We start from the raw sequence: 19,786 nt of genomic DNA, 5'->3' as shown, positions 1-19,786 counted from the left end.
TATGATTGATATATGTTCTTGATTGATGGAGCCCTTTTATCATTATACAATGATAGACATATCTAGTATCTTTTTTGTCATAAAGTCTATTTTGACAGATATAAACATAGCTAATGCTACTGTCTTTTGGCTTCCAATGTCATGAAATACCTTTTTCCAGCTCTTCATTTGAATTTAAGTGCATCCTTAAGGCTCAAGGGAATCTCCCTTAGGCAGCATATAGTTGAGTCGTGTTTTTATGCATCTAGCCACTCTATGTCTTTTGATTGGTGAATTCAACCCATTTACATTGAGAATAATTCTTGATATGTAAGGACTTATATGTTTCTGGGTGTTTGTATTTCATTGTTTATTTTTCCCTCTGTTTCTGCCTACCTTGGCAAAGTTGTTATTTTCTATAGTGGTATGATCTATTTCCCCTTCTTTGTCTTTTGTGCATCTACTCAGGGTTTTGCCCCATGGTTACCATGGGGCTTACTTAAATAATCCTATAGATAAAACAGTCTATTTTAGGCTGATGACGACTTATCTTCAATAGCCTCTAAACGCCCTACCCTTTTACTCCTCCCTTTTATATTATTGGTGTTACAATTTGCCTTTTTATGTTGTGTATTTATTAACAACTTATAGTTGATATAGTCATTCCTACTACTCTTAACCTTTATACTAGAGTTGAGAGGTAAATACTCTATAACATAGTTACAGTTTTCTAAGTCTGTATGTTTTTGACATTTACCAGTGTGTTGTGTACTTTTCTATGTTTCTGCATCATTAATTAGTGTCTTTTCATTTCAGCTTGAAGAACTCCTTTCATCCTGTTTTGCAAGATAGGGCTAGTGGTGGTAAACTTTGACAGCCTTTGTGTGTGTGTGTGTGTGTGTGTGTGTGTGTGTGTGTGTGTGAAAGCCTTTGTTTCTTTTTTCTATTTGAAGAATAACTGCTGGATAAAGCATTCTCGGCTGGCAAAACTATTCTTTCAACACTTTGAATATGTCACTCCATTCTCTCCTTGCTTGTAAGGTTCTGCTGAAAAATCTGATGGACTAATGAGGATTCCTTTGTAGGTTACATTCTCTACCACCCCGACCCCTGGCTGCCTTTAAGATTCTTGATTATGGATTTGTGACAGTTTTATTATAATGTGTCTTGGAGGTTTTTTTGCATTGAGATAATAGGGTGATCTATTAGCTTTGTGGACTTGTATGTCCAAGTCTTTCCCCAGTTTTGGGAAGTTCTCAGTTACCATTTACTTCCCTCACTTCTCCTTCTGGAACCCTGGTTATTTTGATATTTGTCTCTTTAATGGAATCCCATGGCTCACATAGACTTTCTTCACTCTTTTTAAATGTTTTCCAATTCTTTGGTGCTACTTCAAAATTCCTATTCTTCACATCACTTATTCTTTCTTCTATTTGGCCTGCACTGCTACAAATGTTCTGTGTTGCATTCTTCATCTCATTGACTTCTTTGGCTCCACAATTTCTGTGTGGTTCTTTTTGGTAATTTCAATCTTTTTAGAAAATAACTTATTTTATTCATATATTTTATTCATGATTTCACTGAGTTTGCTTTTCTTTACTTTCTTGTAACTTGACATTTTCCAAAACCACTGTTTTTGAATTATCAGTTAATTACAATATTTCTTACTTTTGAGATCAGTTGCTGGACAACTGTTCTTTTTAAGGTGATATTTCCTTAATTTTTCATATTGCTTGTACATTACATATACATTATACATTAGTACTTTCACATTTGAAGTAGTAGACATATCTTAAACTCTGTGTTCATTGACTTCACTAGATAGGCTGTTATGTTCAAGGTACTGTTATTTTGTAAGTGTTTCCTGTGTTTGTGAAGGTTAACCTGTTCCACACGTCTTGCTCTCTGTCATGCATGGCTATTTATGTCTTCCCTGTTTCTTACCATTCACAAAGTTGGTACTGGTAACATCTTTTCTTTGTTTTCTAGAAGGTGGCACTTTAGCTCAAATTTAGATTCTTCTTAGCAAGCTGACTGTGGCGTTTTCTGAGCATGCTCCTTGTCCATCAGAGCTCACTCTTGTAGTCACACTCAGAAGTGTGCTTAAAAAGCCAGCAACAGAGTGTGGAAAGGTATGGGTTTAGCACTCAACACATTAGGGGTGCCTATTTATATGGTAGGGACATCATCAAGGGATGACACTCTCAGAGACTTGTGGGTGGGCTTTTTGATTAGTACAATCCCATTAATGCCTTTTAAAATTCTTCCTTTTTAAAAAAGGATTTTATTTATTTATTTTGAGAAAGAGGAGAAGGGAAGGAGACAGAGATGAAGAGAAATGTTGATCCATTGCCTCTCACATGTGCCCTGATCTGCAATTGACCTGGTGACCTTTAACTTAGTAAGAAGATGCTCAACCAACTGAGCCACACCTTCAAGGAGACTTGAAATTCTTACCTGCCTCTTTCCCAAAAGCCTCTCTCCCTCCAGAGATAGAGCTTCCACTTCAGTACCCTGAGTGCTAGTAGAGAGAAATGGGTTTCTCCACCTGTGCCCCATTTGGTTGGGGTAGCCAGGCATTCACTTGCTGCTTTACATTTTCATGCAGGACAGATTGCCTCTGCCAGACAAAGCCCCCAGGTCACTGTTTCTTTGGGGAGATGAGCAATACTGGGAAAGTTTCTCTTAGTGCCTCCATTGCAACCAAAGTTGTATTTTTACTTCTTCTTTCCCCCCCTCCAGTGGTGTGCTGGATTCTCCCTGCAGGAAGACTGGTTTTCTGCAAGTTCTCTATCCTGCATGAGCACCTACATCATCACTCATCCATTTTTTGTCTGGCAGTGGAGAGGGGCCTAGCTTGCTTCACTGGCTTCACTGGTTCTGTAGCCTGTTTGAGAAGTCTACCTGTCTCTTAACCAGCTGCCCTGATGAGTGAGATACTTCCCAGGTCCTTTAGAATAAGGTGCCAAGTCCGAAAGGACCCACCAAAGTGCTTCTGTTTGTATATGGATGTCTAACTCATTGATTAAAAAGGGAGATAAAAAGGAGGAATGTCTTATGCCATTACATTGTTGACATTATGCCTATACATTTTATCTTTTAAAATCAAATAGGAAAACTAAAGAAAGGTTTCCAGACCAAAAATACAATAATACTTACTTTTATAGTTATTTATGTAGTTACTTTCACCAGTCTTCATATGCCTTTGATTTAGTGTTTAGCATCTCCATATCAGCCTGAAGAACTCCCTTTAATATTTGTTGTAAGATAGGCCTACTAGCGAGATACTCCCTCAGTTTTTGTTTATCTGGGAATCTCTTCATTTCTCCTTCATCTTTGCAGGATATACAAGTATTTTTGACATATTTCTCTTCTATCACCCTAGTTCTGAGATCCATGGTTTCTGAGGTGAAACTGGCTGTTAATCTTATTGAGGATCTCGTGCTGAGATGAGTTGCTTCATTCTTAGTGTTTGGCTTTCCATGACCTTTCTTCCTGTAGATCTCTTTGATTTATTGTACTTGGTAGTTGTTGAGCTTCTTGGTTGTGTAGACTCATGCCTTTCATAAAATTTGGGAAATTTTTGGTCATTATTTCGTCTGATATTCTTTCCACCTCCTTCTTTCCCTCTTCTTCTGGGACTCTCATGCTTATGCTGGTCTGTTAGGTGGTATGTCACAGGTTCCTCAGGCTTTGTTCACTTTCCTTCATTTTTTTAAAAAAGTATATTTTATTGATTATGCTATTACAGTTGTCCCACTGTCTTTCTCCCCTTTCTCCCCCTCCTCCCTGCATGCCCCTCACCTCCAGAATTCCCCTTCCCCCTTAATTCATGTCCATGGGTTGTATATAAGTCCTTGGCTTCTCCATTTCTTATACTATTCTTAACCTCCCCCTGCCTATTTTGTGCCTACCAATTATGCTTCTTGTTCCCTGTACCTTTTCCCTCCATTCTCTCCCTCTCCCTCCCCACTTATAACCCTCCATGTGATTTCCATTTCTGTGATTTTGTTTCTGTTCTAGTTGTTTGCTTAGTTTTTGTTTGTTTTTTAGGTTCAGTTGTTGATAGTTGTGAGAGTGTTGTCACTTTACTGTTCATAGTTTTTGATCTTATTCTATTTCTCAGTTAAATCCCTTTAACATTTCATATAATAAGGGCTTGGTGATGATGAACTCCTTTAACTTTACCTTATCTGGGAAGCACTTTATCTGCCCTTCCATTCTAAATGATAGCTTTGCAGAATAGAGCAAACTTGTATGTAGGTCCTTGCCTTTCATGACTTTGAATACTTCTTTCCAGCCCTTTCTTGCCTGCAAGGTTTCTTTTGAGAAATCTGTTGGTAGCCTTATGGGAACTTCTTTGCAGGTAACTCTCTCCTTTCCTCTTGCTGTTTTTAAGATTCTCTCCTTATCTTTTTTTTAAATAAAGATTTTACTTATTTTTATAGAGGAGAAAGGAAGGAGAAAGAGAAGGAGAGAAACATCAATGTGTGGTTGCCTCTTGTGCATCCCCTACTGGGGACCTGAATGCAACCCAGGCAGGTGCCTTGACTGTTTCATAGGCCTGTGTTCAAGACACTGATCTACACCAACCAGGGCTCTCTCCTTATCTTTAATTTTGGGTAACTTAACTAAGATGTGCTTTGGTGTGTTTCTCCTTGGGTTCAATTTCTTTGGGACTCTGTGGGCTTCCTAAACTTCCTGGAAGTCTATTTTCTTTGCCAGATTGGGGACGTTTTCCATCATTATTTTTTCAAATAAGTTTTCAAATTATGGCTCTTCTTCTTCTCCTCCTTCTAGCACTCCTCTATTTCAGATGTTGGAGCACTTAAAGTTGTCCCAGAAGTTCCCAAGCCTCTCCTCATTTTTTTTGAATTATTGTTTCTTCATTCTGTTCCAGTTGGGTGTTTATTTCTTCCTTTTGTTCCAGATTGATTTGAGTCCCAGCTTCCTTCCCTATAATGTTGGTTCCCTGTATATTTTCCTTTATTTAATTTTGTGTAGCCTTCATTTCTTCTTTCATTTTGTGATTGAGCTCAAACAATTCTGTGAGCACCCTGAGTACCAGTGTTTTGAACTCTGTATCAGACAGGTTGTCTATCTCCTCATCGCTTAGTTTTTTTCTGGAGTTTTGATCTCTTCTTTCATTTGGGCCACGTTTCTTTGTCTCAGTGCATCTGTTATGTTGTAAGGGGCGGAGCCTTAGGTATTCGCCAGAGCGGAGCAACCCACTTCCCTGCTTTGTAGCACTGTCTGTGGGGGAGGGGTCAGAGAGGGAACAACGCCTCTTGCTCAGTTCTCACCCCACTTTCCATCACTTCCCTCACTTCCCACAAGTGGATTGTGCCCTTTCAGGTGGTGATTCGCAGGTGGGTGGGTTTGTGTAGCTCTAGGACCCCTTGGGCATCTCCAACAGACTCTCCTATGAGACTGGAAGTTTATCCTGCCACTCCAACTCTCATGGATTTTTATAGCCAGGGGTTTTAGTGTTTAGTTTCCCAAAATGAGACTCTGGATTCCATGGTCTGTCTTGCTCCCCCATTGTTCCTCCAGGCTTATCTGCACGGGAATGTGGGATTGCCCACTCTGGTCTGCCAGCACCACCTTGCAGTGCATCCTCTCTGCCCCTATCTCCGCCCCTCCTACCAGTCTGGACGAATGTTTCTTCTTTAACTCCTTGGTTTTTGGACTTCTGTGCAGTTTGATTTTCTGGCCATTCTGGTTGTCTTTTGTTTTTAAATTGGTTGTTATCCTTCTTTTGGTTGTGTGAGGAAGCAAAGCGTCTACCTACACCCTCATCTTGGCTGGATCTGTCTTCATGGTTTCCTTTATATGCTTCCCTGATTGGATAATTTTTGTTTTCCTGTAGACAATTGTTGAGTCTTTCTTTTGCTTGCTCAGTTCTGCTGTTGTAAATCTCCAGTAAATTTTTAATTTCAGCTTTAGAATTTAGAATTTAGACATTGACAATATCTAAATCTCTTTTCTTTTTTCTATTTGATGATATGCTATTCTCTTGGTTTCCTTTAATTCTTTGTCCATAGTTTCCTTTAGCTCTCTCAGCATATCAAAGACAGGTAAATTAGTCTTTGCCCATTAAGTCCAATGTCTGAACTTCCTCAGAGACAGTTTCTATTAATTTCTTTTCTTTCTTGTGAATGGATCATATTTTCTTATTTTTTTTTGCTAGCCTCATAAATTTTTGTTGTTATATTTTGAACACTACCATTTGGCAGTTCTGGAAATCAGATTTTCTCCTGGCCTCATGGTTTTATGATGATGTTTGATTTGACTGTTATTGTTTGTTCAGTGACTTTTCAAAACTATTTTCATAATGTCTATTTTTTGTTGGGTGTGGTCACTGAAATCTGTCTTATTGTCTTGGTATTCAGCTGGTATTTTAATAGAATTACCTTAAATGCATGAAACCAAAGTATTTATATATATATATATATATATATATATATATATATATATATCATTTTTAATTTTTTACTTGAAACTTCATTTTGTTCTGGATAGCATTGCTCAAAAACCATTCTCATTGTTTTAGACTTTAATTTGGAGTACTGTTTTTGCCCTGTATCTTACTCCATATGGAGCATCCAAAAATGAGCCAACATTAGAACTGAGTTATGGTCAGTTCATGTTATGATAAGCAGGAAAAAAACAGAGTTGCTTTTCCTAATACTGATAGCACTTGACAATAGACTTTTAAGCATTTGAGCCTCTTTAATTTCTAAACACTGGTGTGTTTAGAAAGTCCAAGCTTAGCCAGGCTGTTCATAATTCTGCCTTAGCTTTCATTTGATGAGCGAGTGGAGCCTTAATGTCAGCCAGAAGTGAGAGACTGTAGTCTCTTGGGCCTTTTCTGAGGATGCATGTGGTCTTGATTTCCCAGTATATGCAGGGGATTTTAAAAGCCCTTATTCTCCACCTATCCTTTTCCAAGCTCTTCCTTCTCAGGATTTTTAGTCTTTCTATTGCTTGCCTTAGGCTACTATAGTCAACAGGCTTGCCCTTAAGTGCTTTCAGCAAATTCCCAAATGCCACCCTTGCTTTGATCCCTCACGGGTCCACTGGGCATGTCCAAACACCCAACCTCAGTGTGCTGAAATTAGAGTCTCTGCATTGCTCCCCCTGGCAAAAGCAATCTACCCCAGGAGTTCACACTGTCAGCAATCTGGAGAAGGGGGGATAACAAATAGGCAATTTAAAATGCCACAGTGCTCTCATTGCAACACAGCAGATTCTTTCTTCATTATACTTCCTTCTGATTAAGTTTTTGGCCACATTCCAGAGTTCTATCAAAGCTGACTCTGACAGTTTTTGTCAGTTGTTATTGTGGAGATACAGAGCCCTTCTCCACCATTGTTCCTCTTTGCTCCTCTCATTTTCTTAAAATTACTATTTTGTACTCATGTTAAGAACTTGCCCTGGCCGGTGTGGCTCATTGGGTTGAATGCTGACCTCCAAACCAAAGGGTGGCTGGTTTGATTCCCAGTCAGGACACATGCCTGTGTTGTGGGCCAGGTCCCCAGTTGGGGGCGTGAGAGGCAACCACACATTGATGCTTCTCTCCCTCTCTCCCTCACTTCCCATCTCTCTAAAAATGAATATATTTCTTTAGAAAAGAACTTAATCTTCTTCAGATATTGATCTTAATATCATTCTCATGCACATGTAAACAGGAAAGTATAAGCCAGACATATTGCTTATGATATTCCTGGACTTCATGTTCACTATTTGCCTCCTGTAATCACTTTTAAAATCGCTGTTGTTGTTTGGGTTCTTATACACAATACTGCTCTCTATCCATCAAGAGAGTTGGTGATGTACAATCTCTTAAAAGAGTGCTCTCCACTATTATCACTAGAATTTCACTCCTATCCACTGACACCCATATGCAGGCAATAATACCAAACATTGTAACTGACACTTTGGCCAATAGTGATTTGGTCACATGCACCTCAATTTCAACAAAATATGAAAAACTGTGCCTTTAATAATTGGCAATATGGCCCTGGCCAGGTAGCTCAGTTGGTTAGAGCGTTGTCTTGATATGCCAAGGTTGTGGATTCCATCTCCAGTCAGGCAATATACAAAAGGCAAGCAGTGAATGAATAAGTGGAACAAGTTGATGTTTCTCTCTGTCTCTTCCTCTCTCTCTCTGTATATCAATAATTTTTTTTTAAATTGGCATGATGTGAGATGAATTTTTCCTCAGAAACCAGATGAAGAAATGATTAACAGGGTTGAAGTAAGTCCCAGAAAGCAAGAGGGTGCTGTTTTGTAGGGCTCTAACAGACAGAAGAAGCTTGCCAGCCAAGCAGGAGAGGGAAGACGGTTCTCACCAGAACCATCACCATCACAAATGGGGGACAGGTAGGTCTGTGGGGGTACTCAGAGTTGAGTCAGACATCTGTTGCTTGTGGTAGGAAATGGATTTAAAGAAGTGGGCAGTGGAGGGGTCACATTTAAAAACTTTAAATTCCATTCCCTTGGTAAATAACTTTTCAAATATTTTACGGAATAATGTGACAATACCTTCCTCTTCAAAGATCTCTTGATTGCCATCTGAAGAATGGATTGGATAGGAAGAACAGGTTGTCAAGAGTGCAAACCTGCTGTGCTCTTCCTGGATGAGCAAATGTGATGGAAGTGCCACCCTGGATGTACATGGACTGGGGCAGGGAGGTGGGAGGCAGGGCTGACAGGTGTGAGCTAAGGGAGGGATGAATCCACTTGACAAGAATACAGGTTGGAAAGACAGATTGTTCTCTTCTTTGTGTTTTTATTAATGGGAAGGTAAACAAGTATATGGCAGGTTGGACTCCTGACCCACAGAATCAAATACCTGTTATCAGCTCTGCTTGCTTTGTAATCTGGGGGCCCAGCTTCTTAAACTCAGACTGGAGTGAATGCAGAAATGTTACCTAGACCAAAGGTTTTTAAAAAAACACATAGGCTTTAACAGTGTGAAGGAGGTATGATCTGCCAACACCCACTAGATTTATTATTTTTGGTCCCTGTCTTTCCTTTTTCAAATTCACAGATTGGGAATAAGGCCTATCAAAAAAAGACTGTGTTTGTAACCTCACCATTGTCTGACACAGGCACATGAAAATATACCATAAAGTTAAAATCAGCCCTAAGGCAAAAGTTTAATGAAAGTATCTAATCTAATAGTTGAGAATAATAATCTGAAGAGGGTGCTAAAGTCAACAAAGTTTTCCTATTGAAACTCCATTTTGTTTTAGATAGCACTGCTCAAAAACCATTCTCATTGTTTTAGACTTTAATTTGGAGTACTGTTCTTGCCCTGTATCTTGACCCATGTGGAGCATACAAAAATGACCCAACATTAGAACAGAGTTATGGTCACTCCATGTTAAGATAAGCAGGAAAAAACAAGAGTTGCTTTTTCTAGTACTGATAGCATTTAACAATAGTAGAACACATTTTAAGCATTTTGAGGCCCTTGAATTTCTAAAGACTGAGGTGTTTGGAAAGTCCATGTGTATAATTCAACTGTGCTCAACATAGGAATGTCCTTGTAAACATGGGGGAGTCAAAAGTTTCCAACTGGAATGCTTTTTTACGTCATTTCTTCCTTCTCACAATTCTACTCAGAATACCAAAACTCTAGAAGGCTCAAATAATTATTTGAAACAGGTCTTTAACAATGAAGAATGTTTAAGAACTTTGTATTTATCTTGAATGAATTATTAGTGGAGACATTCCAGATATGACTATGAACAAGTACTGTCACAGAAAATAAATTTTATTTTCCTTGCATCTTTGTATTGTTGGTTAGGTTCCACTTATAGGTGAGATCATATGGTATTTGTCTTTCGCTCCCTGGCTTATTTAGCTTAGCATAATGCTCTCCAGTTCCATCCATGCTGTTGCAAAGTTTAGTAGTTCTTTTTTTCTTTCTGCTGCGTAGTATTCCATTGTGTATATGTACCATGATTTTTTGATCCAATCATCTACTGATGGGCATTTAGGTTGCTTCCAACACTTGGCTATTGTAAATTTTGCTGCTATGAACATTGGGGTGCATAGGTTCTTTTCTATTGGCGTTTTGGTGTTCTCAGGGTATAGTCCCAGCAGGGGAATCACTGGATCAAAAGGCAGTTCCATTTTCAGCTTTTTGAGGAAATTCCACACTGCTTTCCACTGTGGCTGCACCAGTCTGCATTCCCACCAACAGTGGACTAGGGTTCCCTTTTCTCCACAGCCTCGCCAGCACCTGTTGTTTGTGGATCTGTTTATGATGACCATTCTGACCGGTGTGAGGTGGTACCTCATGGTGGTTTTGATCTGCATTTCTCTGATGCCTAGTGATGCTGAGCATCCTTTCAAATGCCTCTGGGCCCTCTGTATCTCCTCCTTGGAAAAGCGTCTGCCCAGGTCCTTTGCCCATTTTTTGATTGGATTGTTTGTCTTCTTGGAGTGGAGTCGAGTGAGTTTTTATATATCTTGGAGATCAAACCTCTATCTGACGTATCATTAGCAAATATATTTTCCCATAGGGTTGGCTCCCTTTTCATTTTGTTGATGTTTTCTTTAGCCGTGCAGAAGCTTCTTATTTTGATGAGGTCCCACTTGTTTATTCTTTCCTTTATGTCCCTTGCTTTAGGAGACATATCAGTGAAAAAATTGCTGCGTGGGATATCTGAGTTTCCTGCCAATGTTCTCCTCTAGGACTTTGATGGTGTTGCAACTTATATTTAAGTCTTTTATCCAACTTGAGTTTATTTTTGTGTATGGTGTCAGCTGATGATCCAATTTTGATTTTTTGCATGTTGCCGTCCAGCTCTCCCAACACCATTTGTTGAAGAGGCTATTATTGTTCCATTTTATGCTTCTGCCCCCTTTGTCAAACATGAGATGCCCATAGAGACCTGGGCTTATTTCTGGGCTTTCTATTCTGTTCCACTGGTCTGTGGATCTGTTCTTGTGCCAGTACCAGATTGTTTTGAGTATAGTGGCTTTGTAGTATAGTTCGATGTCCGGTATTGTGATCCCTCCTACTTTGTTTTTCTTTCTCAAAATTGCTGGGGCTATTTGGGGTCGTTTATGGCTCCATATGCATTTTTGAAATGTCTGTTCTATTTCTGTGAAATATGTCATTGGTATCTTAATAGGGATTGCATTGAATCTATACATTGCTTTGGGTAGTATCGACATTTTGATGATATGAATTCTTCCAATCCATGAGCACGGTATACGCTTCCATTTATTTGTGTCTTCCTTAATTTCTTTCTTCAATGTTGTATAGTTTTCTGTGTACAGATCTTTTACCTCTTTGGTTAAATTTATTCCTAGGTACTTTATTTTTCTTCTTGCTATATCAAATGGTATTTTTTTTTCCTGATTTCTTCTTCTTCTATTTCATTGCTGGTGTACAAAAATGCCTTTGATTTCTGAATGTTGACTTTGTATCCTGCTGTTTTGCCAAATTCACTTATTAGGTTGAGGAGTTTTTTGGTAGAGTCTACAGGGTTCTCTATGTACACTATCATGTTATCTGCAAACAATGATAGTTTTACTTCCTCCTTTCCTATTTGGATGCCTTTTATTTCTTTTTCTTGTCTGACTGCTATGGCTAGGACTTCCAATATGATGTTGAAAAGAAGCAGTGAAAGCAACACTGAAAGGAAAAGAAACCAACAGAGACAAGAGGGAAGGAGGGAGGCGGGGCGGGGAAAAGGAAAGGAAGGGAAGGGGAAAGTCAAGGAACATATAGCAAGGACTCATGGATAAAACCAAAGGGGAAGGAGGGAGGGAAGAAGGGAGGGGGCAAGGGAAAGTTGTGGGGGGTAGGCAGAGACAAATGTATTTGAAAAAATAAAAAAAAAGAAACTAAATTTTAAATTGTTTAACTATTTTTAAAAAGTCTTTAATTTGCCTTCAAATGTCATAACAAATCCATTATTGCAGATCTATAATGACTCCCTTCTTTCTGGAAAAAGGAAGAAACTTCTTTAAAAAATAGACTTATTTATTTTTAAATTTTACTTTTCAATTATAGCTTACATTCAATATCAATTCATATTAGTTTCAGGTATACTGCATAGTAGTTAGAAAATCATATACTTTACAAAGTATTCCCCCTGTATTTTCTGGCACCATACACAGTTATTACAATGTTGGCTATATTCCTTATGCTGTACTTTGCATTCTCGTAACTATTTTGTAACTACCAATTTGTACTTCTCAATCCCTTCACCTTTTTCAACCATCTCCCCAATGTCCCTCCCCTCTGGAAGCCATCAGTCTGTTCTCCGTATCTATGAGTCAGTTTCAGTTTTGTTTGTTCTTTTGATTTGTCTCTCTCTCTGACTGACTTATTTCTCTTAGCATAATACCCTCTAGGTTCATCCTTGCTGTTACAAGTTGTAAAATTTCATTCTTTTTTAGGACCCAGTAACATTCCATTGTATATGTGTACCACAACTTTTTTATTCACTTGTCTATTGATGGACTGTTGGGTTGCTTTCAGATCTTGGCTATTGTAAATAATGCTGCAATAAACACAGGGGTGCATATATTCTTTTGAATTCATGTTTTGGGTGGGAAGAAAATTCTTACATCTGATTATTAATTACTGATTAATACATTATAAAAATATAAGACTAGCATCTTTTTCAAGCTCAATCTCAAAATGTCAAATGGCATTCTAACAGAGGTTTTCTTCAGTAGCATTACCTTGTAGACTGAACTTCACCTTGGTAACTATAATTATATTTACTCTACTAATCATCTCACTGAATTATTTTTGAGAATATGGTTTTTCCATATAAATACATACTTTTCATTTCTTAAATAATAGGAGAAGACTTTAATAGTGTTTTTATGGTTTCTTAAATAAACAGCAACTAAAAAATTTGTCCTAGCTCTAGCTGGTGTGGGTCAGTTGATTGAGTGCCGACCTGTGAACTAAAGGGTCACTGATTCAATTCCCAGTGTAGGGCATATGCTTGGGTTGCAGGTGCCTGAGATGCAACCACACATTGATGTTTGTCTCCTTCTCTTTCTCCCTCCCTTCCCTTCTCTAAAAATAAATAAAACAGACTTCTGGCCAAGATGGAGGCATAGGTAGATACATTTTGCCTCCTCACACAACCAAAAGGACAACAAATTAAAAAACAAAAAATAATCAGAACTGCCAGAAAATTGAATTGTACGGAAATCAGACAACCAAGGAGCTAAAGAAGAAACATTCATCCAGACCAGTAGGAGGGGCAGAGATAGGCAGCCAGGGCAGGGAGGATGCATGGCAAGGCAGCAGCTGGAGGACAGGGGGAAGAGTGCAAGGCAGCAGCTGGCAGACCGGATGGTCCCACATTTGCGTGGGGACAAATTGGGAGGAACAGCTGGGGAGCAACACACACTGTGCAACCCAGGGTTCCAGTGCGAGAAAAGAAAGCCTCAAAACCTCTGGAGGTAAAAACCTGTGGGGATTGCAGCGGCAGGAGAAACTCCAAGCCTCACAGGAGAGTCTGCCGGCGAGACCCACATACACAAATTCACCCACCTGGAATCAGCACCAGAAGGGCCCAGTTTGCTTGTGGGTAGTTGCAGAAGTGACTGAAAGCTAGCCAAGAGCAAAGCAAGCGGCATTATTCCTTCTCGGGCCCCTCCCCCACACACAGTGTCACAACTCAGCAACCCGAGTTTCCCCATTCTGGCGAATACCTAAGGCTCTGTCCCTTTCAATGATTTCCAAGGCACACTGAGACAAAGAAATATGGCCCAAATGAAAGAACAGATCAAAGCTCCAAAAACAGAACTAAGCGATGAACAGACAGCCAACCTATCCGACGCACAGTCCAAAACACTGGTAATCTGGGTGCTCACTGAATTGGTTGAATATGATTGCAAAATAGAGGAAAAAAATGAAGGCTATGCAAAGTGAGATAAAGAAAAATATACAGGGAACCAACAACACAGGGAAGGAAACCAGGACTCAGATCAACAATTGGGAGCAGAAGGAAGAGATAAACATTCAACCAGAACAGAATGAAGAAACAAGAATTAAAAAAAAATGAGGAGAGGCTTAGGAACCTCTGGGAAAACTTGAAACGATCCAACATCTGAACCATAGCAGTGCCGGAGGAGAAGAGGAAGAGCAAGAAATTGAAAACTTACGTGAAAAAATAATGGAGAACTTCCCCAATCTGGCAAAGGAAATAGACTTTCAGGAAGTCCAAGAAGCTCAAAGAGTGCCAAAGAAGTTGGACCCAAGGAAGCACACACCAAGGCACATCATAATTACATTATCCAAGATTAAAGGAGAGAATCTTAAAAGCAACAAGAGAAAAGGAGACAGTTACCTACAAAGGAGTTCCCATAAGACCATCAGCTGATTTTTCAAAAGAAGCCTTACAGGCAAGAAGGGGCTGGAAAGGAGTATTCAAAGTCATGGAAGGTGAGGACCTACATCCCAGATTACTCTATTCAACAAAGCTATTATTTAGAATGGAAGGGCAGATAAAGTGCTTCCCAGAAAGGTCAAGTTAAAGGTGTTCATCATCACCAAGCCCTTATTTTATGAAATATTAAAGGGACTTCTCTAAGAAAGAGAAAATAAAAAAACTATGAACAGTAAAACAGAGTGGAGGGGGAGGAGGAAGAAACGGGGAACAGGTACAGGGAATAAACAGCATAAATAGTAGGTACAAAATAGGCAGGGGTAGGTTAAAAATAATATAGGAAATGGAGAAGCCAAAGACCTTTTATGTACAATACATGGACATGAACTAAGCAGGGGTCGGGGGGTAGGCTGTGGGGTGTGAAGGGGAATAAAGGGGAGGAAAAAAATGGGACAACTGTAATAGCATAATCAATGAAATATTTTTAAAATCCTTAAAAAAATAAATAAAATAAAATTTTTTTAAAGAAGTTAAAAAATTTGTCCTAGGCCTTTTCCCCCATTTGCATGAAGCCACACTATACATGATCTTAGTTTTTATCCTTAAAGGGCAATTAATAGTATAACATCAACACTGTACTCTCTCTGAGGAATTCAAAAGCAGTATGTTTGTTCTCCTAGAAAGCCTATTCAATATGCCAGAGTGCAGTATCATTAGAAGTTACCTCTGGAATTGAATGCAGAAACTCTGGCAGCAGTTTGTGGAGCATTTGGTGTTTGGATCCAACGTCTGGTGAATTTCGAGAAGCCAAGGCCAAGAAGAGGTATGAGATGGAGCCCAGGTTTGAATAGGGGCAGTGATTTAATAAGTGGAATTGAGCAGAAATGCCTGCCCCAAATTGCAGGAAACTTAACGAGCAATGACAGTACATACTGTCTTCTCATGCATTTGACAACGTGAAGAGCTAGCAACTTAATACCCCGACAGATGTGCTAGCATAAATCTTATCTTTCTCCTAAGGGACCCAAGTGCTTTAGATTCAAAAGAACTTCTTTTTGGAATGTTGAGAGAAAAAAGGAGACTGGAACTAAAAATAGGACTGAAGAAACATTACCGCCACAAGATGGCACTGCCTTAGTAGATCTGAAAGAAACGGCCGCGCACGGACAGTGAGCGGGAGCGCGGGCAACGCGGGTTCCTCCAGTTCTTGGGCTTCGCGCGGTTCGGGAACGGGCCGGACCTGGCTGGCCTCGCGCGCTGCAGCCGACAGCATTTAGGGTGGCCGGCAGCTTGGGCGCTGCGACGCGACTCCTTCTCTTTTAGCCCTGTCCTGCCATCCCTTCGGTCAGGAAGCACCAACCGCGAGGCCGAGCGGTATCTCTGTCTGGAGGACGTCCCCTTGCTCTATCCTCCTACCCGGGGTTGCGCTCCCCAGGCCTCCCTCCCTCTGACTATGGGAACCGGTCCGGGACACGCGCATCACGGCCAAGTCCGGGTTTCGATTTCATTCCCGGCTCGGAAGAACGAAGAGGCTCCCAACACCACAAACAGGAAGGAGAGGAGGACCCCGAAGGCGGGCAGAGGGAGGGTCATTCCCAGCAGGATGGCTCGGGCCGGCAAGACCGGGGGCGGGGGAGGAAGCACACGCCTCTCCCCTCACGCGCGGGGTTGGGAGAGCTCCGGGGTGTAGCAAGGAGGAGGGTCACAGAGGAAGGTTCGAGGGGAGGCTCCGGGACCGGGCGGGAGCTCCTAGGACACCGCCACCGCCCATCGCTCCCCTTCCCTGCGGCCCTAGGGCGCCCCCGCGGCTCTGGAGCCGGGGCGGGGCCTCCGCGTCAACCCTGCTAGAAAAGGCGGCGGGGCCGGCCCACTGAGGTGACAGCTGCGCCAGAACACAGCCAAGCCGGACGCTGCCATGAGCTCCGCCCTCTTCAGCCTAGACGGTCCGGCGCGCGGCGCGCCCTGGCCCGCGGATCCTGCGCCCTTCTACGAGCTTGGCAGGGCCGGCAAGCCGGCTCGCCTGACCGAGCCGAGCGCCTCTGCCCCCGCCATGTACGACGACGAGAGCGCCATAGACTTCAGCGCCTACATCGACTCCATGGCCGCCGTGCCCACCTTGGAGCTGTGCCACGACGAGCTCTTCGCCGACCTCTTCAACAGCAACCACAAGGCGGGCGCGGCGGGCGCAGCGAGCGCCCTGGAGCTGCTGCCTGGCAGCCTCGCACGAACTCCGGGCACCGCAGCCCCGCGACCACTGAAGCGAGAGCCCGACTGGGGCGACAGTGAGGCGCCGGGATCGCTGCTGCCTGCGCAGGTGGCCGCGTGCGCGCAGACAGTGGTGAGCCTGGCGGCCGCGGGGCAACCAACACCACCCACGTCGCCGGAGCCGCCGCGGGGCAGCCCGGGGCCGAGCCCCGCGTCCGGCCCGAGCCCCGCGCCGGGCCAGGCCCGGGAGAAGAGCGCCGGCAAGAGGGGCCCCGACCGCGGCAGTCCAGAGTACCGGCAGCGGCGCGAGCGCAACAATATCGCGGTGCGCAAGAGCCGGGATAAGGCTAAGCGGCGCAACCAGGAGATGCAGCAGAAGCTAGTGGAACTGTCGGCCGAGAACGAGAAGCTGCACCAGCGCGTGGAACAACTCACACGGGACCTGACCGGACTCCGGCAGTTCTTCAAACAGCTGCCCAGCTCGTCCTTCCTGTCGGCCGCCGGGGCCGCTGACTGCCGGTAACGCGTGGCCCGGGGAGACTCACCAACGACCGATACCTCAGACCCGACGGGCCCGGAGCGAAGCGCGCCCTGCCCGGAGAGCCGTAAGGCGCCGGCTGCAGTTTCTTTGGGACGTGTGAGTGAAAGGAAGCTCCAGCCTGGACTTGGCTACCACTGAACTTCGAGAGGAGCTATACATGTTTATTTTCCCTTAAATTATTTTTATAATGGTAGCTTTTTCTACATCTTACTCTTATTGATGCAGCTAAGGTACATTTGTTAAAAAAAAGACTTTTAAGACAGCCCTTTGTATTGTAGATAAAAGGAAAAGACTGAGTATGCTCACTTTTTTATATTAATTTTTACAGTATTTGTAAGAATAAAGAAGCATTTAAAACCACCCTGATTCCTGTATTTACGGGGATTCCTGCACGTTGGGGGCCTTAGGACCCCGCTGGGGAAGGGCGCATTCCAGTACCGGGTGTGCGGCTCGGCATCTGGAAGTCCGCACGGGACCCAGGTGTGTAACCCCCGACGGGGAACCAAGCTTCTTAGAAGAAAGAGTCTGCTTTGCTTTTGAAACATGCCAAAGTCTACCTCCATATGTTTTGTTTAATTTGCCTAAGATCAGCGAAGCACGACCAAACTCACGTAAAGCTAGCAAATTTCTGGTGGATGGTCCTCCGAAAAAAGTACCCAGATTTGGGGGAGGGGACTGGCTGGCCGACTGGCCCTGCAGCCGATCTGGGACCCTATGGAGAACAGCTGAACAGCTGCCTAACTTTAGTGGGCTGCTTGAGGGCTGAGGCGGTATAGGATGGCTCAGGCTATTCTAAAAGTCATGTTTGAATTATCGTTGGTTTTCGTGGGACTTTGCTTTCACTTTCCTGTCTCATGGACAGCTACAAGTAGATTTGCAAAGTGCGTGTGAGTACAAAATAGTCATGTAGATGAAAAGGAGAGCCACACATCTACATAAAACCGGCTGTTTTTGCCAGTAATGGTAATGTTTCAAAGCTAAACGTGGACAAGGAGATAAAGCCATCGCCTTTCCCCCAGTGAAAGTAGGTACTAGGCACCCTTTCTTGATCTTGGCTAGTACATCTATATTATGTAATTAATTAACTATGAACTGTTACGATTATATCATAAGGGAGAAAACAAAATCTTTAGTGTGCAAAGCTAATTAATTCATGGTTTTACATTTAATTTAAATCTCTGCCAACAAAACAAATGTTAAAATCCACTCTTTAGTCTGTGATCTTGCTGCTCTCTGCACAGTATCTGATATGATTAAACAGGCCTATCTAGAGTGAGCTAATTATGTCTCTGTTCGGTATACCTATAGTGACACTGGTTAACTTATTTGCACTTTATGGGTAACATTTTAAACTCCGACAAAGTTCCCCAGAATACCTGACCAAAAAAATACTTAAAAACAAAAGTGCAAAATGCTTAGGTTGGACATTTATTGCAGCAGAACAGTAATATAACAATATAGGACAAAGGTTTAAGCTTTGCAGTATATTCTTTGGGGGAATGTTAAATACTGTAAGAAAAACATGCTGAATTGTGGTAAAATTTAAACACTTTAAAATTGCAACTGAACAAAAATTTTTTCTTGCTACATTAATATTATTGCCTAAGAGAAATAACAAAATGAAGACCTCTAGCTTATGTAAGCTTTATTAACAGTTACATTCCTGAGTTTGCAGAAAGGTAGTAATATATAACTGTAGAAAAAAATATTTTGATTTATAGTTTACAAAAACATTTTATTAACATGTGCCCCAGAAAAATCTTAAGTTCCATTTCAAGATCATAAAATATACTCACTTTTCCCATAGTTAATAACTACCAAAAACCACCACCAGCACCCCTGCAGCCACACTGCAAATCTTCAGATTCCTATGACAACCCATGGTGATCTTAGGAGGCTCTTTCTGCACTCAGAAGCTCAATTTCCTCCAATCCAACGCAGCTGGTTGGGTGGGTGGTTACGGACCGGACAAAACAATTTAACAGCCCCACCTCCTTTCCAATGACACTCTTCACTTCATAACTCTGCAGTGAGAAAAGGCATGCTGGTTAAAGCAAACAGAGTTAGTCCTGCACGTTCTGTTCCCAACACCACAGAACACCAAAGAGCAGAGGAGACAGCCCTTTCCCAGTCCATGACTTTCCACTCTTCAAATGGTTGGGACAACATTTCGTAAGGAGGGGAAAAAAAAATGAAGGGTTGTGATAAAAAGCCCATTTATATGGCAAGTGAAGGAACTAATTTTTTCTGATAACTGAATCCTGGTTTTACACAAGAACATTTAAAGTACTGATGATTGTTCGGGAATGTAACAATAATCATCTCTCAGCTGGCTGTCCCAGGAGGGGAGCTGAAGGTTAGGGGAAGACCTACAAAAGGACCGGCCCTGTTTATTAGCTGCGAATGTGGGGGCTGGGCACGCATCGTGCTTGCAACTATCCCCCACTTCCTTTGGGATACTTCCTCAATCGAGCAACACTTCTGGGCAAAGGATTTTTTAGTTCTTTGCCCCAAACTTCCCTCCTTAATAGGATTCTGTTTCTTCTAGAGTTATACTAAGCTAAACACCTCTAAGTTGTATGCAGGAAGCTTTTTATTCACATTCTGTTTGATGACTATCTTAGGCAAGTTTTATCTCTAAATGGACAGAGGGCACTGAGCAGCAGCGGTACCAGAT

At 41.9% G+C, this 19,786-nt stretch overlaps 2 protein-coding genes across 3 annotated transcripts in view; one reads left to right on the top strand and one right to left on the bottom strand.

Annotated features, from left to right (window-relative positions):
- The first annotated feature begins 16,181 nt into the window (after positions 1–16,181).
- Positions 16,182–17,469, top strand: CEBPD (CCAAT enhancer binding protein delta). The gene has a single exon (XM_054595228.1). The coding sequence runs from the start codon at positions 16,279–16,281 to the stop codon at positions 17,089–17,091; it is 813 nt and encodes a 270-aa protein (XP_054451203.1). The 5' UTR covers positions 16,182–16,278; the 3' UTR covers positions 17,092–17,469.
- Positions 17,470–17,551: 82 nt separating this feature from the next.
- The window catches only part of SPIDR (scaffold protein involved in DNA repair), a 390,408-nt gene continuing 388,173 nt past the window's right edge, over positions 17,552–19,786 (bottom strand). For both annotated transcript variants that reach the window (XM_054595226.1, XM_054595227.1), the window contains one exon: positions 17,552–19,133. In XM_054595226.1, coding sequence (XP_054451201.1) covers positions 18,999–19,133 — 135 coding nt within the window. In that variant the 3' untranslated portion in view covers positions 17,552–18,998. The remainder of the gene's footprint in view (positions 19,134–19,786) is intronic.

The sequence above is a fragment of the Pteronotus mesoamericanus genome, unplaced genomic scaffold (genome assembly GCF_021234165.1).
Source record: "Pteronotus mesoamericanus isolate MK-2021 breed Mesoamerican mustached bat unplaced genomic scaffold, CSHL_Meso_final scaffold_54, whole genome shotgun sequence".
NCBI lineage: Eukaryota > Metazoa > Chordata > Mammalia > Chiroptera > Mormoopidae > Pteronotus > Pteronotus mesoamericanus.
The sequence above is the reverse complement of the archived record's forward strand: the minus strand, read 5'-3'. Positions and strand labels throughout refer to the sequence as shown.

What these genes read in the sequence shown, in the direction of transcription:
- CEBPD (XM_054595228.1), top strand. Translation starts at nt 16,279, where the DNA reads ATGAGCTCCGCCCTCTTCAGCCTAGACGGTCCGGCGCGCGGCGCGCCC.